Source organism: Anastrepha ludens, chromosome 6 (assembly GCF_028408465.1).
Source record: "Anastrepha ludens isolate Willacy chromosome 6, idAnaLude1.1, whole genome shotgun sequence".
Classification (NCBI taxonomy): domain Eukaryota; kingdom Metazoa; phylum Arthropoda; class Insecta; order Diptera; family Tephritidae; genus Anastrepha; species Anastrepha ludens.
This window is the reverse complement of record NC_071502.1, coordinates 76,168,562-76,194,273: the sequence shown is the minus strand read 5'-3', so window position 1 is coordinate 76,194,273 and position 25,712 is coordinate 76,168,562. Positions and strand designations below refer to the sequence as shown.

The 25,712-nt window shown below is 35.7% G+C and overlaps 1 protein-coding gene across 3 annotated transcripts in view; it reads left to right on the top strand.

The window, feature by feature from the left end:
* LOC128865802 (dnaJ homolog subfamily B member 6) overlaps positions 1-23,997 on the top strand; it is a 36,313-nt gene extending 12,316 nt beyond the window's left edge. For 2 of the 3 annotated variants that reach the window (XM_054106154.1, XM_054106155.1), the window contains exons 2-7: positions 15,863-16,113; positions 16,761-16,870; positions 17,255-17,515; positions 21,668-21,868; positions 21,922-22,180; positions 22,239-23,997. In XM_054106154.1, the coding sequence (XP_053962129.1) occupies positions 16,049-16,113; positions 16,761-16,870; positions 17,255-17,515; positions 21,668-21,868; positions 21,922-22,180; positions 22,239-22,344 (1,002 nt within the window). In that variant the 5' untranslated portion in view covers positions 15,863-16,048 and the 3' untranslated portion in view covers positions 22,345-23,997. The remainder of the gene's footprint in view (positions 1-15,862; positions 16,114-16,760; positions 16,871-17,254; positions 17,516-21,667; positions 21,869-21,921; positions 22,181-22,238) is intronic. The other variant, XM_054106156.1, reaches the window with a different exon arrangement.
* The last annotated feature ends 1,715 nt before the right edge of the window (positions 23,998-25,712 follow it).

Sequence of the window (25,712 nt, the reverse complement as noted above, 5' to 3'; positions counted from 1 at the left end):
TGATGTTGTCGGGTGGCCGCGCCACGGTGGGCGGTTGCGGGTGCAGAGCTCTGCAGCAGGGGGCAACGTAGTCGCGTGTCCACTCACGGGTGGTGTGCAGGCCGGAGCACCTCCGAAAGTGACACCAGCCACTGCAAGAACTGCATTGGACAGTTGTCAGGTTCCGAGGTACTACGGTCTGGCACACGGAGCAGACTGTGCGGGGGACCAAGAGCTGCTGGTTTGTCCCCGCACTGGGGTAGGAGCAGGAGGGTTGTGGGTTGGAGAGGGAGTCGTGTTGCTCTTGGGGGCTCCTGGCCGTTGAGGTGTTGTTAGTGGTGGCAGTGTGATGTGCCGGCACTGAGGGCAGTGTCGCCGTAGAGGCGGTGACCGCCTGTGGGCGGGAGCAACACGTGGCCACATACCTTGTGGACCACTCCCTGTGAGTCTTAAGGCCTGAACAGGTCTTAAGATGGCACCACCCGTTGCACTGGTTACACCTAACCGAGGTGGAGTTCGGGTGGAGCCGCTTGTGGCAAATGCAGCAGTAAAATACTTCAGGTCCGGGGTTGGGTTCGACGCCAGCCCGGAAGAGAAGTATTTGGAGCAAACTGGCTGCAATGAGTTGCTCCTGTGACAAAAGGTTTAGGGTAAAATACGGTGCACTAGACAGGGCTAGTGTACTGGGGCGGCAGCCCTTGGTCGGGAATAAAAACCCGAGTCATTCCGGTAACGTAGAACCGGCTGCCATGGGAATGCTTTATTTATTGTAGTTTAAGTTGCTCGAGCTCACGAACAATCGCTGGTTGTGATTTTCCAGACAAATATAATGCAATCTCACTATTACGTTTGAAATCCATTACTGATTTTCTTTTTTCGCGTTTATTCTCGGCAAAATGCTTCCGTACGCGCGGTTTGAAGTTGGTTACACTTCCAGTGCCGGACCCTGTAGATCGACCGTACGACTGCCCAAGCTAAGTTTTGCTTGATGCAGTTGTCTTCTGTTTGTTGCAGTAAAAGTCAAATGTGGCATACATGGGTTTATAAGCTGTAGAGGAGGAATACTATATGTGGCAAGTTTAGAAGTTTGTGTGTATATGCATCCATATATACAAAAATAGAAGCGCGATATGTTGCAAGTTTTGACTATTTATTTTTTATTTATAAAAATTTTGTTTATGCTAAAACAAAAAATTTGTGTAAAATTTAAAATAAAAAATTTCTAATTTTGTAGTTAGAATTTATTGAAAAACTCTCGATACTTAGTTTTGTACCTAATAAAATTTAGTCTTTTGAAACTTCCACTTTGTTACAGTAAAACTCATCATGGGGACGTAGTGGGACAAATTTAATCGCATCAGTTAATTCATCTCTTTTACTTTAAGGACCCATGTTATTATTATAGCTTTGTACACTTTATAGTTATTTATTATTTTATTATTATAATTTTGTACGCCTGACGCTTTTGTTCCTTTGATATGATTTGATGAAGATTTCATAAGTGTGATTTGGCCAAAGTATAAGGACGGATCCTTATTTATGCTGAGAACTATGCCTAAGTATTTAAACTCTTGCATGAGCTCAAAAATAACTTCCGATTCTGACGTGACTATCAATAAAGGATTACGTCATGTATTTCGTCTTTTCTTCATTTATGTTGTTGTTGTTGTAGCAGCATAAACATTCCCCATATTTACATACGGGGAATGCTGCTGGAGTGACAGTCCTTGGCCGGATATAAATCCGGGTCGTTTCGGTAACGTAGAACCGACTGTCGTGGAAACGTTTCTTCTTCATACATCTTTTCTTCATTTATCTTGAGGCCCGCTGGTCTTATAGTTTGCACTAGCCACATGAAAACGTTCTGAAGAGCGACCCTATTTTTCTCAAGAATCACAATGTCGTCAGCTCATGATCATATTTGGGTCGATTTATAAAATATTTTGCTAATTTGATCTATTTCATTTATTGCTGAACGCAGTGTTAAATTAAACAAAGCCTCACGCTTAATTTCATCTCGCCGATAATAAAGCATTGACCTGTTGTCGAGCGTCCGATTTTAAGACCGCATTGATAATCTAACACGATCTCTCTTGCATACACATTTAGCTGCTCATACAGTATGTTTGATAGAATTTTGTAGCTCACGTTGGGGAGGGCTATAATTTACACAATTTAATTTGTGCCCTTTTTTATAAATTGGAACTATTAAACCATTCTTCAGGCATGTTTACTGCTCTCTCTGAAGTATTATTACCTCATGTATTTGTCTTATCAACTCTTTTTTGCCGTATTTATACAGTCTTCAACACCTGAGTTATGAGTATAGCTTCTCTATTGCTCTTTTCGTGTCATTAAGATCGGGGTCTTCTAGCATATTTTCTACTGTGCATACAGTACCATTAGGCGCCTCATATTCCTTATTATTTAATAGCTCATTAAATTTTTCCCTCCAGATATTTAGGCACTTCATTTCTATCATTCCATCAATTTAGGCTGGAATCGGTTCGTGTGTTTCTTTATCCTGCGGTACATAGATCTTGTTTGTTTGCTGCTCTTTGATTTCTAGTTCCCTTTTCATATAATCTTTTTTGGCTTTTTTCCCCACTTGCGGGAACTTCTACATATAGAACCGTCCTCCATGTATCTACACTTGCGTTCACAAGTTCAAGTTAAGTCAACTTCAATATAAATCAATTAATTAATTGTCGTGAAGGTTTTTTATTTTTTTTTTTATTTGTTAAATTTTGGTGAATTTTTTACAAAGTTTGAAATGTTGTAGCAAAAACATTCCCTATACATATACGGGGGGTGCTACTGGAGTGACAGTTTTTGGCCGGATATACGAGGTGTGTTCAAAAAAGAAGGTGCCTTTTTAAATTCCCGGGCTATGTATATTCGACTTTCAATTATTATATTTTTATGTTGGTACACTCGTCTCGAAGATATGTTCACAGTTTTAGCATCATAGCAAGTTTGTTTGAGAGGCATAAATAAGACAAGTGTTTTACGTGTTCGGCGATTGCCTGCTATCGAAAAAAATGGATCAAAAACATAGAAGATAATTACATCAAAATTAATAATCTTTTTTTTTTGTTTTCAGATGAAAATTGCAAGTTGTATCTTGTACAGAAGTTGGATACAGGCGCTCTGGGAATCTATTGATAACTCGGCTTACAATATATTGTTGGAGATTGTACAAATTTTTTTTTAGTTCAAATATATATTAAACTATCCCCAAAACTTCATTTGGCTAATTGTTTTTTTTTTCATCCTACAACGCTTCGCGAAAACTACTGAATTTAGGACATCCAATTGGCCCGCCGGCCTTAAGGATTGCCGATATATTTTGTCCTTGAACGATTTCAAATACTTCTTTTTGGCGTAGTTGCGTTGCTTACATAGTCACAAATTTAAACTATCTGCGTGCCATTGAACTGCTGAAGTCGTTATAGAGGTGCAGCTATTTAGCAAAATAATTTGAGAGCTTGCATTGAGATCATCGCTGATTGAAATGTGTTAAAATAGTAGTGATTGTTATTGGTATAAATCGGTGATATGCTTTCAGGTGGAATGACTGTATACGACCGATTGGCAAGCATTGCATACATACTAGTATTTGTTAGCGTTGGTGGTGGTGTTTATGGTCTAGCAGAAGGTGTTGCTATGTTTTTCGTTTCTCCATATGCGGTATTAAGCGCTTGTCTGCAAAACGGTGTCGTTGAGCTATGGTTTATTAACTACTACTTGTTTATCCAAATACAGATACATCGCCGCAGTTTCACTCCAGCTTTTGGCATTACCATTGCCGGTTTTAAACACACTGGCCAGTTGTTAAAGACACTGTATTAATAATATAAATAATCTTTCTCATTTATTCATTGACAAGTATATATTTTTATGTATACATACACAAGAATATACAGTTTGTCAAAAAAATCTTTGCATATGAAAATAAAAAAAATAAAAAATCAAAACATGCATTGGATTTTAATTGAAATAACAATTTATTTGTAATTTTTTTTTTAACAATGTTTTACAAAAACATGTTTTCCAATATATTAAATAAAAAAAAACTTCTAAGGCGATAATAATATGCTAATATATCGCACCCTAAATACAAAAGGGGCACAACTCAAAATTTTCCACACTCGAGCTTGACTTGTTTATAGTAGCACAGAAAACAAACTATGTGACATATCACGCTGAAATTTGCCATGTAAGCTTATAACAGTCCTACCAAAAAACAAAAAATTTAGTTTTGCCATATGTCATCCGCGGACCGTTTTATTGATAACGTCTCGTTCATATTTGAGCTTCTGCTCATTTTGAGTTGTGACCCTTTTGTATTTAGGGTGCGATATGTATAATAAAACATAAGAACAGTTCAATTTCTCTGCTGTCAAAAAAGTGTTTGCATAGTTGGTTGAAAATCAAATTTAGTGGAATTTTTGGTCTTTTGGGGTTAATATTTTGTATGTCCTTGGCCATCAATTACCGCTTGAAAACGACTTTGCATTGATTTAATTAGTGTCAGATATCATATTCCAATGGTGTTTCTTCCCACTCTTTTCTGATGCATCTTATTCATTCAGTTTAATTAGTTGGCGATCTTTTTCCTACTTTTCTTTTTAAATGAACCCACAAATTTTCGATTGGGTTAATGTCGGGACTTTGGGCGGGAGTATCAATAACTTTGGTGCAGTTATAGAGTAACCAGGACCTGCATAAAGAAGATTTATGTTTGGGATCATTATCTTGATAGTATTTGTATTTAAATTTGTTCGAATTTTCCGGGTCAACAAAGCTGAATTTTCTAATACTGGAAGTCAATATGTTTTTTTTAAATATCAAGATATACTTCCTTGATCATTATTTTGTCCAAAATTTTGATTTCACCCACTCCCTTTGTTGATATACAACCCCAAACCATTACTGACAGTTTTCCAAACTTTACGGTAGGGATACTATTTTTGTTTTGTAGTGCTGTGAGAGGCTTGCGCCAAACTCTCTAGGGTCCATCATGGTAGTAGAGCATCATTTTCGTCTCATATGAGAAAATAACGTCATCCCCGTACTCTGTGGAAAGTGATATGTGCTCGGTGGCAAATCGCAATCTTTTATCAACGTTTTGTGCTGATAACAGGGGTTTTTTCCTAGCCGCTCTTGAAGAATATTTGTTTTTTTGCAACACTTTTCGAACAGTTTCATGAGAAACTCTTAACCCGTAGTCTTTTTCCACTTGAAGAGCTAATCCTCTAGTATTGCTTTGCGGGCTATTATAGGTATTAATAGTTTAAATAATTTTACGTTCAATTCGCTGCGTAATTTTTTTGGTCTGCCTGTAGATCCTTTCAAAGCAAGTGTTCCTTCATTTTCAGCACGGCTTATGATATTATATACAGTTCTAATTTTGAACATATCGGCGATTTCTTAGGCTGATTTGCCTTTGTAGTGATTGAAATACACTAATTGAATAATTGAATGGCGCCTAATAGTCGTAGACAAGTAGAGTTATGGAATGTGTGTATACATTTTTTGTTTGCTTTTTTATTTGTTGCTGGAATTCTCGATCAACACTAAAATTTAAAATTTTTCTTCACTATACAAAGATATTCTTGACAAACTGTATGTATAAGGAGAAGTAATCTTAAATGTGAAAATAACACACAAAAGAAAGGCAATTATTTTTGCATTATGATAATTCGCTGTGTTTTACTCCTGCGAAATAAATACTTACATAAAGCCTCCAAGTTGGGCTCAGAGAAATACTCTGAATCCAAGAAGGAGAACAATAGATATTTTGGGTCGAAATGCTATATACTAACCGCTTTGTTTTTATATAATTTACTCTCTCTCTCTTGATATGAAAAGTACTACGTATGTATATACTTATGTACATGTGTACATATAAGTATATCTTGCACCAAAATATCTTCAGAACGGATTGACCAATTTCTAATTTTATAGCTTTTGGTAAATGTGATTTGGGTCCCCCCATTTGTTTTTATAATTTAGAACTTTTTACTTCCTTTATATTGAGCGCAATGAAGACGGCAGGTAGATTATACTGAACGTTACCTTTTCCTAAATACGCAGCGGGGCATATTATAAAGTTTTTACTATTTATTTATTATATTGAATGCTTTATTTTTTATAAAATTACTAGCTTTACCCCGCGGCCCCGCTCGCGTAGGAGTAGCTTTGAGGGATTTAAGATATGTATATAAAAGAATTACAAACAATAATTTCATAGAAAATAATTTTTTATTATATTAGTAACCATAATATTACAATACCCGGCATCCGTTGCTATGCCTCGTTGAATAAAACCAAAACAACCAATCAGAAATATATCAAGCAAAATTATTTTTATTAATTTTCTATCTCAAACCGTTTTTGAACTTAGCATTTGGGTCATAGTTGAAAAGCGTATGCGGATTATGAAGTCTAGAGTGTGCTATAAATAGTGGGAAATAGGAAAAACTAAGATTTTTTAGATTAAATTTAAGCAAATATTCGATTATTAGCCACGAATGAGAGTGGTGGCGTGGCCTGGGGGCTGTGGGAAGGGAGTTCCATCATAAAAACATGCCTATAACCTTCAGTGGGTGAAAATATGAATGAATAAAAATTTTTACGTCATTTGGTGTTGTCGTTTCGTAGTGATGCGCGGACAACGTACAGACATTCACCTTTATAGTATAGAAGATTCATAGTACAAAAAAATCATATGGCAAAAACTTTCAAACCTTGTATACCGAAAATTCATATTAAAACGTTTGCAATTTTGCTAAAAATTTATTGATTTTTATTTTTAATTTTTACAAAGTTTGAAACTCTGCGATATACGGATTTTCTTGTAGTATGACGGCGGCCGCCGTAGCCGAATGGGTTGATGCGTGACTACCATTCGGAATTCACCGAGAGAACGTCGGTTCGAATCTCGGTGAAACACCAAAATTAAGAAAAACATTTTTCTAATAGCTGTCGCCCTTCGGCAGGCAATGGCAAACCTCCGAGTGTTTTTCTGCCATGAAAAAGCTCCTCATAAAAATATCTGCCATTCGGAGGCGGCTTAAAACTGTAGGTCCCTCCATTTGTGGAACAACATCAAGACGCACACCACAAATAGGAGGAGGAGCTCGGACAGCAACAAAACCAGAAATCGTAGAAAAAATACAGGATATCTGAAAGAGGTTTAGTAGAAGCCCTAGGCATCTCATCGCAATGTAAGCAATGTTTTGACTGAAATATTGAGGTTCAGAAAGCTGTGTGCACATTGGGTGCCACATTCGCTAACAATGTATTTTGTGCGTCGATTTAAATCAATCAAATCAAAACAAGCCGCTAAAGAGTGGTATGAACCTGGTTCTTCGGCTCCGAAATTAGTTCGATTCCAGAAATCGATCAAAAAGATCTTGTCAGTTGTTTGTGATGCGAAAGCAATTTAGTTTGCTGCAGCTAAAAGAAAAAAAGAAAACAGTTTGGGGGAAAAAGACACAATTTGCAAAAGAAAAAAATTATTTTTCATCAGTTCGAATTGTTGGAGCATCCACCGTATTCACTAGAAAAATCAGTGGAGTTATTCTCAGTGTAGGGTATATCACCGGTCGTCTTCGTCTGGCTCATCTAAAGATAGACCCAGGAAACGTGCTGTTTCGTCGGGTTGGGTCCAGAGGGAGAGGGGTTTTAGATGAGTAGGTTTAGAGAATTCTGGATAAGTAGGAGTTTAACCTGCTACAGTATCCAGAAAGTAGTTGTGCCAGTGTTACGCATGTCTCACGGGGAAGCTGGAGCTCTTCATCTGCAATAGGTGGGGGTTGATCTCCGATTACGGCATTCACAGGACGGGAGCTTAAGAAGATGGTGACGGTCTCCCGGTAAATGTCGTTTATTGTCTGGTCCAGAAAATGTCTGTTAGTTTTGTCATGGATCTCGTCGGCGTAGTTAAAAAGGTGTCTCCTGACGTGCCAAGGAGTCGGCTCTGGATCAAGCAGGTGTCTACAAGGGTGAAACCTACGGTAACACCCCAGCAAGAACTGCTTGCTGAACAGTTTATTGTGTTCCATTACAGGGACAGGGGACATGAGGCGGCAACCGGTCGCTGTCCGAATGGCAGTATTTTGGCATGTTTGTAGCTTTATCCACTGTGTGTCACTGGTTCCAGGCGACCAGACAGGCGCAGCATAGTTTAGAATCGGCCGACCAATTGCCTTAAATGTCGATAGCAACAGTTCTTTGTCTTTGCCCCAAGTGCTGCCGGCAAGCGACTTGAGGACCTTGTTGCGATCAGTTGGGTCGAAGTGCTCTCCTAATTTTCATTCCTTCATTCAGATTGTTTGCAAACGCCAAAATGCTAAAAATGCCTTTCAGTGGTTCTATCTTATTATATTTGTATGGTGATATGAACTATATTTTAATATATAATATTGAACGCCATCGGATGCGGTTTTGCGCTCCATGATAAGCCAAGAGGTGTCATTTTGGAATCGGTTGATATTCACCAGGTTATACGATGTCTTCCAACTGTACACCGTACTTGTTGGAACGGATTCCACCGTAACGCATGTTTGGCCACGCTATCGTTTGCACTTTACAGGCAATCTGGATCTGTTTGTTACCCTAAGCAACTGGGAGTTGCCTATTTTGGCTCAGAACATTCGTAGTATGCGTCGAAAGCAGCATGCGTTTGATGATGCGTTTTGTGAATGCCATTCTAACTTCCCAAGTGGTACACTCATATAACAGTACAGATTTAACCCACGCATTGAATATTATAAATTTGGTATTGACGCTTATGCTGTTGTTTTGCCATAAAGGCGTGAGAGTACATAAAAAATAGAAAACATTAAGTAAATAATCAAAACTTTGTAATATGTCCACAGTACACAGAGAGCCAGCCATGTGCAAAATGCTTATTTGACAATCACTTCATATAGATTTATATGTGTTCCATTCAACCATAGGAAGCAAATGAGGTAAAAGTACCTAAGAATATCATATGATATTTCAATTAAATTTTTTTAAAATAAAAATGAAGCAATACGTTTGAAATAAAACTCACTAGCTTACGTACCTATTTTTTTTTTTTTCTCTTCATAACTTTCTTCAAATGTTTGATTCGAAAATTAATCCTGCTTTTGAAAACTAACCTTTTTACATCTATGTCAATTGTGACATTGCTGCTTATTTCCAATAGTACATCACATATATTTTTTGACTGTTTCGTTTGATCAAATTTCCGCCTTTTACCCGATCTCGTTCAATAATAAAGTTTCTTAATAATACAACCTGAGATGTACTCCAATGCGTCTCTGTAAAATTCATCGACTTCAATTCCATCTTCGATTTTATTATTTTGCACATGCATGACATTTCTTCGAACTCATTGGATTCTATAGAGAGATCTACATTGCGACACCCAATGTCAAGCCACTTTATCTTATCGGCTTGCAAATATTCGGTATTCTTTGCTAAAAGAACAAATTAATCATAACGTACATAAATAAGATTCTTAAATTTTTTACCAGACAGATATTTTCGCAAATGCTACTTAAATTCAAGTGAGCTGGGGTGGTTATTGATTACCTCATGGCGCCAAAGAAATGCTCCAATCCATCTTGGTTCAAATTCTTTGAACTCCGAATTTTCACTGAACATTGTAGTATAAACCTATGTATACTATAAGTGACATATTCGTGACTAGTATTCCTCTGTAAAATGGTGGTAAACTGGTTTTCATTGTAATAATGGGGTTGGACATAACTGAACTCATTTTGTTTAATATATAAATCTGCTTTTCGGAGCCAAATAGTTTCTTAAATACGATGTGAGTAATATTTTGGAATTTCGAACTTAGGGTATCGAACCAATCGTTTACCAGTTGTATGAAATCGGTACAACTGCATTCGTTATACATACTTTGAGGTTATCCAACTGTCCATAACATTCGTAACGGCTATCAACGGTCAACTGTTTTTCCGATAGCTTAAACATATGGCCTCTGGTGACGGTCAAGCATTGTTTGACAAGAACTTTATATGTGTGCGTGTCGGCTGATTGACGCTAATATCTAAAATTTTTGATTTTCATCATTCAAAAGCCGACAACAAGTATGTGTGACACGACGACACCCGACTGCACTAACACACACAAAGCTCAGTCAAGCATGCTGTATCGTCTCCAGAGGCCAATAATCGAAAAGTCCGATTTTGACGTATAGTTCAAATTCTTCTTTAGCGTTCGTACCGTAATCATTTCGTTTTTATATATTTACTAAACCAGAGTCTAGAGTGGTTTCTTACAAACAAAAAAATACAAAAAATGTATTTTCCCAACATCCACAACTGAAAAGTAATTTCATTCAGTTTAAAACTAATGACACAATACATTTCTTGTTTTGGCTGCCTTATTGTGAACACAGGTAAAAAATATGTGCCTTCAAAAAAATCTTCTGAATGGTAAGGGAAATCAATTTCTAGAAGGAAACATAAGGGGCTCTTCATTAAGGTTTAAAAAAATGCACCCTGAAGAGTTTTTTTACTCTGATAAATTGGAAAAATTAATTTTTTTCAAATTTCGACCATTCGGAGTAAACATTATGTGAACCAACAGGTAATGGAATATATATATATAATTGGCGCGTACACCCTTTTTGGGTGTTTGGCCGAGCTCCTACTCCTATTTGTGGTGTGCGACTTGATGTTGTTCCACAAATGAAGGGACCTACAGTTTCAAGCCGACTCCGATCGGCAGATATTTTTATGAGGAGCTTTTTCATGGCAGAAATACACTCGGACGTTTGCCATTGCCTGCCGAGGGGCGACCGCTATTAGAAAAATGTTTTTCTTAATTTTGGTGTTTCACCGAGATTCGAACCAATGTTCTCTCTGTGAATTCCGAATGGTAGTCACGCACCAACCCATTCGGCTACGGCAGCCGCAGGTAATGGAATAGGAAATATTTTGAAATGTTAGTTTCAGACAAATTGTATCAGCTAGATCAAAAAGGTGACTTAAAGGCCAAAAGCATAATTAAAATTGCGCGGTTAATTGCTGTTGAAAAAGTGAAAATAAAAGTCTAGAAAGTGAAAAATGTAACCAAGAAACCGTATTTAATCGCGTCATTACTTTTCTTACAATAAATTGCCAAATACCAATATGGGAAAACGGCATCAATAGTAGAAAAGCCCTTAAGTATATTAACGTCTAGCAATAAGTACTATTCAACAACTAAATATTTAAATAAATTTAGTTGTATTGCTGCATAGAACCCACAAATATATGAACAAAATGTATACCTGAACAAAGTTGCACTGCTACACGTATGTAAGTCCGCTAGTGTATTGTGTGCATACATTTCTCACATTTTTAAAAAACCACGTTCATATTAATTTTCTTGCTTTGAAACTTTGTTAAACTAATATAGATTAGCTAGTAAATACTTTGTATGTACATATGTACAACTCTGTTTTTGTATCTTTCGCCATTCATAGTTCTATTTAAAGGCAGCCAGCGATGAGTGGGTCGATTCAGATGCGATATGTGTGGGAGTGGGGAAATGCCAAATCTTTAATATTTCGTATTTTAAACACTTAACCAATATATTATGAGGAACATAGCGTACTGTTTAAACAACTAGCTAACTAAATTTTTCGGTTTTTATATCCACGCTGGTACCCGATTTTTATACCCACGCGGTTGTATGTGAGAGCATACCAAAATGCTCAGAGTGTTGAGAGGGACGATTATGTCTGTCCGTCCATGTGTACGATAACTCGAGCAATAATTAATATATTTCAATGACACATATTACTCTTTGTCCAAGATAGGTTGCTATTGAAAATGGGGGAAATCGGTCACTAGGTTCACATGCCATGTGTGGTAATTTTCAAAAAAGAAAAAAGTGCTATGCCTCTGTTACAAAGGAAGCAAAGCTACTGAAGTTTGGTAAAAGCGATACGCCCAAAACAAGATATACAACGTAAGTAAAATAAAAAAGGAGTTAACGTGTATCTCGGTAACCACTTCAAACTTGCCCAAGCTTAGGTAACATATTCAAATTATATAGTGTGGAAATCGGTTAAAAATGATACCCACTTTGCACATGTTTCTAAATTCCTGCCCGTCCGTCTGATGTTACAAGCTATAATTCAAAGTATATATGAGTTTTAGTGAAATATGCGCTGGTATATAAAGTTCCGTCCGGACCGTATTTAGCATTTTCTTGCTTATTTATATTCACCTTATATCTACATTAGGGCGGGTCGATTTAAAAATCGTTCATTGCTCTGTGAAAATCGTATTCTAGGGATCAAAATAAGAAACTTTGCCGAAGGAACCATACCTCTAAAACGAATTCTGATGTCCCCCAATTTGGGTCGAACGAAAAATCCCACTTTGACCCATTTAGAGTGCTCCAATTGAGTCCAAATGTATGACCGACCCCCACTAACTTTGGACGGCCGATCCACCCATGCCAGTCGCACACCCCCTGGAACTCCCCTGGGGGGTTCCCCATACAATCATTTCAAAATATCACCATTTTTGGCCTTTACATGAGAAAAGAAACTAAAAGGTTCGACCCAAATTGGGGGACATCAGAATTCGTTTTAGAGGTATTGTTCCTTCGGCAAAGTTTCTTATTTTGATCCCTAGAATATGATTTTCACAGAGCAATGGGCGATTTTTTTGCCTCCCCACAAATCGACCCGGCCTAATCTACATGGCTATAATAATGGGCTTCTAAATCTATGAAGTAATAAATTTCTTTTCGTCCAAAAATAAATGTTGCAGGCATATCAAATATAGAATTCTAAAGGCCTAATGAATAGTATTAATAAAAGGGATTGAAGCCTCAGTAAATTCCGATGAGCAAGGTTTTGCAGTAAACTAATTGCTGACGTTATCATAAAATAAAATATCAATATTATTTAAAGTAGAATGATTATTTGCAATTAATTAAACACATCCAATGCACAGGTTGGTTAAAAAGTAAGAAAGCAAAAATAAAAGCATGCTAACTTTTAATTGAAATTAGGTTTTTTATTTAATCTTCTTAATCTTCAATACACTCTGTAATGATTTTCCGGAAGTTCTGCAAAATACTGTCCACAGCTTTTTGTTGTATTGTTAACGAATGTTGCAGTAATTTTCCGAACAGCTTTCTCATATGTAATTCTTCATGTAAAATGTGGAGTATTCTTTCATCTGACATTCATATGGCGTCAGCAACTTCACACTTAGTCAAACTTGCATTTTCTCAAATATTACCATTATACATTTACATATTCTATGAATTCTGCTGTTTTTGCATTCGTATACGACCACGACCACTGTCGCAGCCATTTTGTTTTGGTGACATCTGTCAAAACTTTTGTTTATTATTCAGTTGTTTATGCCGAATCATCATGGCAAGTTACACGATTGAACAGCACGTTCAAATGATAAAACTTTATTATCAAAATGAGTGTTCATTAACGCAAACGTTGCGCGCATTGCGCCCATTTTTCGGTAAACGTGGTGGTCCTTCCAATTTCTTATGGCCCATATTGAACCATATGGACCTAGACGACATGTGGTTCCAGCAGAACGGCGCTACGTGCCACACAGCAAACGCCATTTTATTCCATTTCAACATCTACCCGCCCTTATAGAGAAGCCCTATACATTGACACGTGAACTTCAAATTGCTTATAAACAAAGAGCGAGTTGGCAACGCTGTAAAAAAAGATTACACTAACATACTTATATGTAAAGCATCACGGCGAAATTCGCCCAGTGGCAGTGGCAAAATACGGACCACTGTGACTTTATGTTGAATATTCTCAGGTTTTTAAATCGAAACTGTTAGGCTTTTGTTTAAAGTGTTACATTAGTTATTTGTCTAATTAAAGTCTAGTAGAAACTATTTTCTTGCAATTTCTTTTCTCTTATTGACATAGCTTCTGGAATCACATATTGTTATCGACATATTTGCGTTCCGATTGTGCTTAATCGAGTGATTTTGCTGGGCGAACGTTTGTGGACCACGTCGCTCCACTGGGCGAGATTCACAATTCGCCTGAATTGTGCTTACACTTTATAGGAACTGTCCAGCCCTAAGAAAATGCTTGCCTTTCCTCGGATATCGGAAAAACCGATCAACATTACCTCTAGTTGCTACTTGGAGAACTATGTATCTGGCTATTGAATTATGGCCGATGGCATTTTTTCTGAAAACTTTAAATATCAGGTAAAATTTTCAATCTTATAAATAAGGGTATTAAGGGGGTTTTAACCTGTTCTTAGATGTTTTTAAAAATTTCCGGTCAATTGACCTGCTACATTTAGAAAAGGATCAGTTTTTTTGCTTATAAGGGCAAAGATAAGTGTGCAAGTGCCAGTGCGAATTAATTCGATCTTGTGTAAAGATGCAATGTTGCTAAAAAATGTGCAATGTTGCTAAAAAGTGGAAAAATACCAATACGTTTTAGCGGTAACTTCAAACAATCGCCAAAATTGTCGCCGAGAACGCATCACCTCAACCAGGCAGGATAGCAAAATCGTCCAAACAGTTCTCCGGAATAGAAATGCTTCAAGTCGAATGATATTAAGAGAGGTTCAGGAATCTGGAGTAAAGATTTCGGAAAGAACGTTACGCCGACGCTTATACGGAAATGGAAGCATATAGCAAAACTGCCACCGTGTATGCGAAATCGGCGGAAACTTTGGGGACAACTTCACAGAAACTTCGACGCGGAATATTGGAAAAAAGTAAGTTAAAAAAACATTTTTGATTAGATGTGAATATTCACAATTTTTTGGGGTTTCGTTTTTCTTCTTACAGATTATCTTCAGCAATGAATGCCGATTGGAAGCGGCAAAAACAGAAAATTTTGTTAGCAGAAGAGCCTGAGAACGACATTCTGAAGATTGTGTGCTTCCAAGGGTCAAACACCAATTGGACTGATACCTATTAGTGAAGCTATTTCTTTTTACTCTTGCAAATATTATTTTAAATAAGAAAAAATATCACAGAAATGAAAAGCAACCAGTTGTTATATGAAAACATAAAAAATATTTCCTCAATCCAATTGAGAGCCTTTGGGAGATACTCAATAGGAGGATAGACAAGAGTAAATGGGGACAAAAAGAATCTATTTGAAGCTGCCAAACAAGCCTGGTTGGATATTCCACTCGACGTTATCAACAATCTAATAGCTTCCATGCCAAAAAGATGTTATGAAGTTATAAGAAATAATGGTTATGCTATAAAATATTAGTTAATTATTGTTATTCCAATATGTTTTGTCGCTCTGAATATCGCATATGTTTTGTTTTTTACGCATATAATTTTATGAAGTAAATTATTTATTAAGTTTTTTTATGCATTCAAGAAATAAATAGTTCGTCTTAATTTCTGGGTATTTAATTTATATTTGAAATGACATTTCACGTTAGGAAAATATAATTACATCGATGTATTTGTTAGGCTCGGGACTTTTCATCACATGTGTTATTTATTACAAGCAAAATCCTTACTTCACAAAGCATTATTTCAGGAAATATGTTTTGTTTAGATTCCTGCTAGAAATATAGAATAAAAAAAATATAATAAAAATGGTATTGGAGAACCGTCGTGTAAAAAAGGCCGTGTAGATGGAGAGTTAGGAGTACGTTAATTAAAGCCAATTGAAATATAAAAATGTCTTAATATGAATATATAATTTAATTTGAAGTGTACTGTACCAATTAATGGCACCAAGAATAGCTAAGTTTTCACTTCTGATTCAATACAGCTATATATGGTCCTTTGTTCCTCCTAGGAACCACGGAAAAAATATATAGATTTGTGTTTAATGACCTGTATATTAATATTCGATTATTCTTTATGATTATAGGTAACTCATCAATAAAAGGTATTTCTTACCAAACACTCTGTGAAAGTTACATATTCTACGAAATTAGCCAGCGGTATTTGTTTATGAAGATCATTAGATCGTGAACTATAAACAAAACAGTTCTTGAAGACAGCATTGCCATTCACCTCTAATAATAATTTGGGCGAACAGAGAACACCTTTAAACATGGTGGATTATTATAAAGTTCTCGACATATCGCAAAGTGCGACGGAAAGTGAGGTGAAAAAAGCGTAAGTTGTTTCTTGTATAGTATGTATATTTATAAGTATTTAATAAAGTTTTTTGTCGGAACTATCAGGTGTTTTTTTAGAGCTTGAGAACTTGAAATGAGAACATTTTTTTAATATAATCTGGTAGATAATTACATGGCATTTATATGTCCGCCGCGGTTACGAGTTAAATGGTCTATTCGAGCAGTCCTATTTCAAATAAATGTGAATAAAAAAATCTAAATGAGCGCAATCAGTAAAAATGCGACTCAAACGATGGTCATTTGGATTCAATTCTTGCACGAGCTGTATTTTATAGGTACGTAAGCCAAGCTCCTTAAAATTTTCCACGCAGTCGAAGGACAAAGGCCAAAATGTGAACGTCGCGACAGATTTATTTTTTTTTTAAGTACATTTACACAATTCGGAAGCGTTGTTCTGGCGTTAAACGATTCAAACCTTACTGAACAGAGATTTCAAGACAAATTCCCAATCTCAGCTGTCAAACCGTAGTTGACGATGCCAATATTTCTCATGCAGCAAAAAAAAAAAAACACCCGATACATAAAAACACAACTGGAGTAGAGAGACGTATACGTTTTAAAATTTTGTTAATTTTATTATATGTATTACATTTTACCGTAATATTTGTTAATTTTATCATATAGCTATAAAAAATTGGCGCTGAAGTGGCATCCTGATAAAAATCCTAACAATTTGGACGAAGCCAATAAGCGATTCCGAGAACTATCTGAAGCTTATGAAGTTTTGTCGGATGGTAAGTTTATTCCGAATAATAACATTTATTTACCTATTTAATTAAAATCTCCTGTTTAATAAACCTTGATTACGAAAGGGGAACAGAAAATAGTAAAGTACTCGACCAAAAAATTAGAAAAACCGAAAACATTTTCAAGTTTCATAAAATGCCCTGGTAGCTAGAGCTTTTATCTTAGATTAATCTATAATTTTAATTATATTTTAATAAATAATAATAATAAAAATGTAGGGGGCATTGCTTTGGTAGCGAAATATAATATAAAAGAATCCAATAATTTTTTTTTTTTTTTTGTTTTTGTTATCCCATGTTTCTATTTTTTGGACGGGTACAATTTTTTTAATATACATATAAAGGCATGCATACATATGTATTCGCTTATAGCACGTAGGCGGAAAATATATGATGCACGTGCAACCCTCCACAAGGAAGGTTCAAACAGCAACTATTCGAAGGCCCGTGGATATACGAGTGGCAGTGGATACAGATATAGGACCCGGTCAGATTCTAAACGCGACTACAATTTCAACTATAACGATGACGACTACAGCAGATATGATAATAATTCTACGAAACATGGAAACCGGTATCAGTCTTTTACATTTCGCAATCTATTTGAGTGGACGCCCTTCCATAAATTGTTTGGTAAAAATAGTTCTTCTCAAGGCATTTATTCCATTGCTCGCTTTTCTAATGGTTTCTTAAAAACTCCGCATATCTGTATGTTTTTCCATTTTTGTTTACTAACTCTGATCTAAAGATGAGTCTGCTTAATACGAAATGCATATACATTTTCTGATATACTGAAGACATGACATTTTGAATAATAATTTTTTAAAGTTCCATTGAAAATTTTTATATCACCGTCCTTATCCTGTGCCTAGTTTTTATATCAAGGGTTGCACCGAATAAAATTATCCGCTACTAAAATGAAAGTTTTTCGAGCCGGTGGTCTGATTTTTGCAATCTTTAATGCCACTTATTTTAAGATTTTGAAGGTATTTATTTCTTTGTTGCCATCCTTTGCCTCTTATCAAGAACCCAATATTTTTGAATTAGTCTTAATTCTGGGCAATTTGTTGGCTTGGCTTCTTACGTCATTTTATTCGAAATTACTGCAAGGACGATTTGCTGTAGTGACATTAAGCAAGGTCAAGGCAAAGGAACGTGGACACTTCATGCTCTCTTAAAAATATAAGCAGCCGTCATTCATTCACGTATAAAATAAAATAAAATTCACATATACATTGTACCCGATGTAACGAAAAATTTGCTCATGTTGCCACAACTTCAAACTGCCTGCTAAAAAAGATATCTGCAAGTCCCTGGATATCTGATACGCATAATACGAAGCTACTTTAGGGATTGAATCTTGCAGTATGATACGGATGCCGGTCTAAAGACATATAAAGTCACTGGTGGCGTCCCTCAAGGATCAATCCTTGGACGCTCACTGTGGAACGCCATGTACGAGTACTTAGCTTAAAATTGCGGGATAATGCAACACTGGTAGGCTATGCCGATGGTATCGCTCTAGTGGTCACACACCACCTGCAGGAGAAGTATAATCATGCAGCAGCTAGGGTCCAACTATGGCTCTCCGCTGCAGAGAGCTGAAGTTGACCGTACAAAACACAGAAGCGGTTCTCGAAACTGCGCGAAAAAAAATCGTTCATGAAATTGCGGATAGGTGGTCATGAAATACTGTCGGAAGAGGCAATAGTCTATAGGCGTAACGATTGATGCACGGCTCTGCTTTAAGCAATATTTAGCAACTGTAGGTTCCAAAGCAGCGGCAGTGAACGGTGCTTTTACAAGAATTCTTCCAAACATAGGCGGACCGCAAGGCGACAGAAGGCACCTCCTGGCAAGTGTGGTGAATTCAATCATCTTATATGCTGCTCCTATATGGGCAGGAGCTAAGCCGTCGAATGTTAGACCAGTAGCTCAAGTGCACCGACGAAATGCACTTAGAGTCGCGTGCGCATATAGGCCCGTATCAGACGACGCGGTTTGCGTAATCGCTCGAAAGCTCCCAATAAATTTACTTGTGCATGAAATGGGACAAGTTTATGACAGACAAGGAGTGAATCCGACAACAGAAGCTGCAGAACGTCTGCATTCGTTAGAAAAGTGGCATAGTAGACGGGAATCGTCTGGTTGGACCTATAGACTTATCCCCAAAATTTGCCAATGTGTGACCAGAAGGCTCGGAGACGTAGACCACTATTTAACCTAAATATTGAGCGGTCACGGATGTTTCTTGTAGTACCTACATCATTTTCACATGGAGAGCACTTCGTTTTGTCCAAGCTGCAAGAATGCAATAGAAAGCGCGGAGCACGTGTTCTACTACTAAGATCGTTTCAACGAAGAACGCCGAACGCTTCTGTTAGTCTTGGGTGAACAACTGAGCCCAGACAGCTCAGCCGAAATACTGTTACAAAACTCTAATTTATGTTTACTTAATACACTTAGGTAAGGTTAGGTTAGGTTAGATGCATTATGCTAAGTTTTAATAGGTCTTGAGCATTCAAGAGTGATGATTTTTCACACTCAATAAATTCTACATGCTTACCAGCAAATTGCAAACGGTTCTGCTGTGTCATACATTATTGCTGTCTTTCAAAATTAGCCACAATGAGCAGTAAAGCACTATCGGTCATGCGGTATTCTCTCGCAGTCTCGGTTTAAAAATGTGGAAAAAAACTAAAAAAAAAATTGTAACTTTTACAGTTTTCAATATATGAAGATTAAAAATAGGTCATTTCGAACACATTTTTTTGGAGTTTAAAAATATATGTATATATTTGTGGTGCCCATTCGAGAATAGTGGTGCCCATGCCAAAACATTGCATCACATTGAAAAAAAAATCGTGGAAAAATTACAAAAATTAGAGCTTGTTATTGAAAATTTCTTTTGAACGTCAATCGTTCAATCTTAGAATTGTATACATTCATAACACACATACACTCCCCTTCCCAAGACCATATTGAAAAAAAAAAATCGGTAGAAAAATGGGTTAGTTATGTATTTTTACTTCATCAAAACACCATAAATCGGTTTTTTACCAATAAATAAAAAATTTGAGGGTGTTTCGAATTTTCTAAACACAGTTTCGTGTTGTACTGGTCTTGACCTAAAACATGCACTATATCACTTGAAGAGTTCTTTCGATTTTTTTTTATTTTGTAGCACCGTGTTATTATTGTACTATTTAGCATATAAGTATATAAATGTATAAATCAGGTCTTAAGACCGTAAAAACTAAATAAAATAAAAAACAACTAACGAAATTAAACAGTGCAGTTGAAGAAAAGTGGCCCGAATTGACAAATCGAAAAAGGATTGATTCCATCATGACAATGCAAGGCCACACACATCTTTGACCACTCAGCAAAAAGTAGTGGAGCTTGGTTGGGATGTTTTGCCACATCCACCATATAGTCCTGACCTTGCACCATCTGATTACTTTTTGTTTCGATCTTTAGAAAATTCCTTGATTGGTAAACATTTCAATAATGATGATGTTGCCAAATCATACCTGATTGAGTTTTTTGCTAATAAAAAACAGAAGTTTTATGAAAAAACAGAACATTATGATGCTGCCTGGAAGATGATGGCAATAGGTCATTGATCAAAATGGGCAATACAATACAGAATAAAGTTATTTAGTTCCATGAAAAAAATTGTCTTTGATTTTCTAAAAGAAATCCGCAATTATTACTTAGTTGCCAACCCAATATTTAACCGTGTTTCTAGTTGCTACAACGAACTCTTTCATATGGAAGTGAGATATTAACTGCCTTTTCAGCCAATCTTTTTTTTTTGTTTTTTTTGTTTTTAAATAACGAAGGAAGACCAAAGTATTTTGCACATAAAATCACATTATCTGTATTTGTTTCATAAGCCCTTTCAAATTTGTTATATACAGGTATCCCTCGTATAACGCGATAGTTACGTTCCAGAAGAATTGCGCGTTATGTAATTCCGCGTTATCTAAAACATAGTTTTCATATAAATTTGGGGGTTATGTTCCAATAGGTTTTTTTTTAATAAAATACATACAAAATAACAGATGCACATATATTTCAACTCAATACTAAAGTTCAGACTTTATAATACAATTAAAAACACAAAACAAAAAATTTAAAATCAAACTAAAACAAATTAAAGGTTTATTAAAAACTTTATTGTTATTCTTCAAACTTCATATGGTAATTAATCTGTTTCACTGTCTTCAAAGATCTTTGCACGTGGGCGTTTTGGGGGAGCAATAGCTTCATCAGAAGATATTTCTTCAACATAGTTTTCGCTATTGGATAAGAAACTAGTTGTGGGACCTTGTGGTTCTTCTACTGGTTTTATAATTGCAAAATCTGTTATCAGTTTTTGGTGGGTGGTTTTTTTAAGCTCCTTTTCAATTTCGTAATAAGGTGCTAGATTAATATTTATTCTATCTATCTAAGGAAAAAAAGAATAATTCTCGGTTTACATTAAAAATACATTACATATTATAAATATATGGTACGCAAATTAGTGTTACCAGATTTTATAATTATGCATTTTCCCCTTCGCATTATATAAGCCTAAATTTCGCGTTGTACTGAAACCTAATTTTTTCAAATCGCGGTATATCGAAACCGCGTTGTAAAAGACCGCGTTATACAAGGGATACCTGTAGTTATTTTTATTAACAAACCGTTTCCGTTTACTGATGCGTTTGGATTGTTTGACTAACATCATTATATTGTTTATTTTTGATTGCATTTAATTTACACTTTTAAACATTACAGAAAAAAAGCGTCGTGTTTACGACCAATATGGAAAAGAGGGTTTGCTTGGTGACCGCGGCAATCATCGATCTTCCCGTCATCATCACTCGCACGACTTCGAAGACTTTGATATAATGGGTTCTCCATTCGTGTTTCGGCCACCAGAGGAAGTTTTCCGTGAATTTTTTGGTGTAAATTCACCATTTGCGGATTTGTTTAGAGGTACAACCGCATATCTTTACTTTGTTTTATTCTTATTTAACACGTGCGTTTAGATGTACATGGCTATCCACAGTCGAACAGACATAATAACGGGCTAAGCAGTAGCGGTCGTCAGCATGTTGGCACGAAATTGGCTTCGCCATTGGGAGCGCCTATGCTACATTATTCTATGATGGATTTCATGATGCCTACAAATGGATTCACTTCATTCAGCTCAATGCCAATTGGAAGAGGTAGTACAGGAAATGGAGCAGTCAAACGCACTTCAACTTCAACGACATTCGTAAACGGCAAAAAACTGATGACTAAACGGTAAGCAATGGATGTTGTATTTTGAAACATTTTAACAATTAAAATTATTAATTTACAGAGTCTATGAAAATGGAAAGGAGACTATATTTTCATATGAAAATGATGTCCTAAAATCAAAGACTGTGAACGGAGTTGCGCAGAAGCTCTCTTCAATTACAAACTAGGAAAAGTCATAAACTTAACAAAAACAAAAGGAAGAAAAGAGGAAAAGTTATCAAAACGATGACCTCTGTAACACTCCTCTCTAAGCCTAGGATTTCCCACTACCATAGTTTATTTAATTTGGTTATTATTATTTTTATACGCATACTTTAAATAATATTATAAATTAAGTAGTGATTATTGCAGAGAAATTGTTTAACTTTTCTCCACTGCAGTATGCTTATTTAACATAATCAGTATAAATGTGAGAGTGTGCGCTATGTAATATTTTATAAGGTTTTATTTTGAAGGTTACTTTAGAAAAATCTTGGTAGTCAAGGAAATACAACTTTTTTATAAATCAAGAAATTGCTAAATGTTACTGAATTTAAAAAATAAATTTTCGGTTTTACTTTAATAATGTTTCCAGTAAATAGTTAAAAATTAACTAGAAGCATACAATGAAGCAAGCAGTACACATGATAACTAAATTATAATACTTATATCAAATGTTTAACGGAATTGTAAAATGATGGAATTTCTAATATATTCGATAAAACACCGGATCCTTATATATTTACGAGTGAAATGGTTCAGCATTACACATTTTATGTGAATTAAAGACGATTTGATAATAACGCGTAGTAAAATCCCATATATAATTACCTCGAACAGAGAGTTATTGCATTATAAATGTACTAAATACGAACAGATGTACGTACATAAGCGAAGTAAATATTTATTGTTTGTTTAAGTTTCTCTCCGGTATATATAAAATTGGCAAAAAGATAATGTGACGCAAAACAAACCACCAATCAATGAATTGATCGTTGTCTAAAATTCAAAATATTTTCTTATAATAAAAAAAGAAGCTACCGACTTAAAACCTCCAATCTCTTCAACTAATTGTAATTTTTAGGGATTTTACTGGCCATAGCGCTGATCTCTAAATGGCAGTTTGATAATCACAATAAAATTACTTATTTTACGCTATAACAGTAGGTGAATGGCTGTTTTGAGCTACATGTGTGAGTAAGAGCACATTAAATTAAAGTTTCTCGGCATTTATTTAATATGAATACAAAATTTCAAAAAGCTAACCCTCGCTTATACGAATTAAAATGCTAAAACTAATAGAAACTTTCTATTTTTGCTAAAGAATTTCGCGATAATTTTTTCAGCTCACTAATTGACGACAAGAATTGTTTGCAGACGTTTGTTAGCTTAATAAATACTATGCATATTGCTCAATGTGAGCACAGTAGGAGTTAACTAGAGGTTGTATACTCCAGCAAATTTAGTTTTTGTTTTGTCAATTCAAGCAGGTCATTAGTATGATTCTGGAAACAAATGATGTTAAGGAATGTGTACAATTAGCGAAATTAAATTTTATCAATAAATATTCAATTTCGTTTCTTATCTCAATGAAACTGATCTGAGTTAGAGATTTCATCTGATGATTGTCGTACATTGTAATAACTGTGTTCGGTTTTCAAACAGAATATCTGATTAGACGCAAAAATATTATATTTAATAGATTTGCTTTAAATATTGTCAACGTAAAATTATTAAAATACGCAGGATCATCAATGGATTCGCAAAAAGTTGGAGGTAGTGATATAGTTATATTAAAACAAAAAACTTAACATATAATTAACAAAAAAAAAAAAATACAAGTTTATCTCCCGCACCAGGTTATTAATGTATAATATACATAATATAAAATTTAAGTAAGAGACATGAGATCTTAAAGTATAGAAATAAAAAAATTAAATATGGATAAAAATTTTGATTTTGTTAACATTTAAATAAAACTCAAAAAATAGATTTTGTGCATAATGAAATAACAGAAATTGGTGGACCCTTTTAGTCTGCTTTTAGTATTGAACATATTAGTTTGTGTTGGATTTTCTCTTAACTCTATGATAAATACAAATAGATAGGTATTTCTATAAATTGCGCTTCCAACGTTTCTTCAGGAGTCCCCCGAGACAGCCACCAGAACCGATTGTGCTCAGAAAACAGCTGTTTCGACAAGATGGGACCAGAAAGAAAGGGATGTTAGATGAGTGAGCTTAAATGAGAATGTGAAGAAGTGGTTATAGTCAAGCGGGCTATCTTCACATGCCGGACGTACATGCGTTTTTTATTTATTTATTTTAAATTCTGGATAAGTATGAGTTTAAACTGCTACAATATTCAAAACGTAGTTATGCCCGCGAAAGCGGGTTGTTGTAGCAATTCGTCAGGTCCTGCCAGTGCGGTATAGTCAATGGTCACCGGTCAACGGTCGTCATCGTCTATCTCATCTAACGGCAGGTTCAAGAAACATGCTGTTTCGACGGATACGTCGCAAGGGAGGGGCGTGTTAGGTGAGTAGGTTTAAGAGGCACGTAAATATGTGGTGCGGGGTTTCTTCGCATGCCGGAAATGTTTTGAGTATATCGGGGTCGTTGCTGGATAGGTACAATATCCTGAACGCTATTATGTGAAAATGTCGCCGATAAGGTCTTTCATCGGGGGGCGGGAGTTTAGGAAAGTGGTAAGAGGCTCGCGATGAATGCTGTGTAATGTCTGTCTATATACTGTGTTGGGTCCTGCAGAGCGTCGGCGTAACTAAATAGAGGCCTCCTAACTCGCCTTGGTATTGCATCAGCCTCAGCTGTAGTTACCCAGCAGGAATTGCTTTCTGAGCATTTTACTATTCCCCTTAATGGGGTATTCTAGTCTAATTTTTCAAAATTCGATTTAACTACTCAAAAATATCTCCCTTAAAGGATTTTTCAAAATTCGAATTATTTTCGAAGTTATAACTATTTTAGTGACGCGACAGCTAGACTGGTTTGAGCGCACGGTAAACTTTAAACGTGTTTTTCTCGGAACTACTTCTTTCGATATGGTCGGCACGATATCTCAAGTTCTAATCAACCGATTTGCTTGAAGTTTATCACGAATATTCTTTAAATATATCTCTATCGGATGAAATGAAGCACGAAAAACTGAAAATTTAAATTTTTCAATATATGCAAACAATTCGAGCAAGCTTAAAAATTTGGGAAAAATCGAGCTCAATTTTTGAGTAGCCGCCATTTTATGAAAAAAAAATGTTTTCCCTTTTTTTCTGCGTCATACGATAATGACATTCATATTAATTAAGAATTTGTCATCGTTTTTTTTTTTTTCAGATGACCACAAGGGTAGAAGTCGTGACGACGAGGGCACTGCCTTTTGATTTCCCCTTCCACTTCAAGGACGCATAATTCCATGAAATTTTTTTTTTAATTCATTTTGTGTGCTCTTAATAAATAAATAAATAAATGATAAAAAAATGGATAGTAAAAATATCAATAGCTTTTTTTTTATTCACCGTCAAAAAATGCTCGAAGTTCGA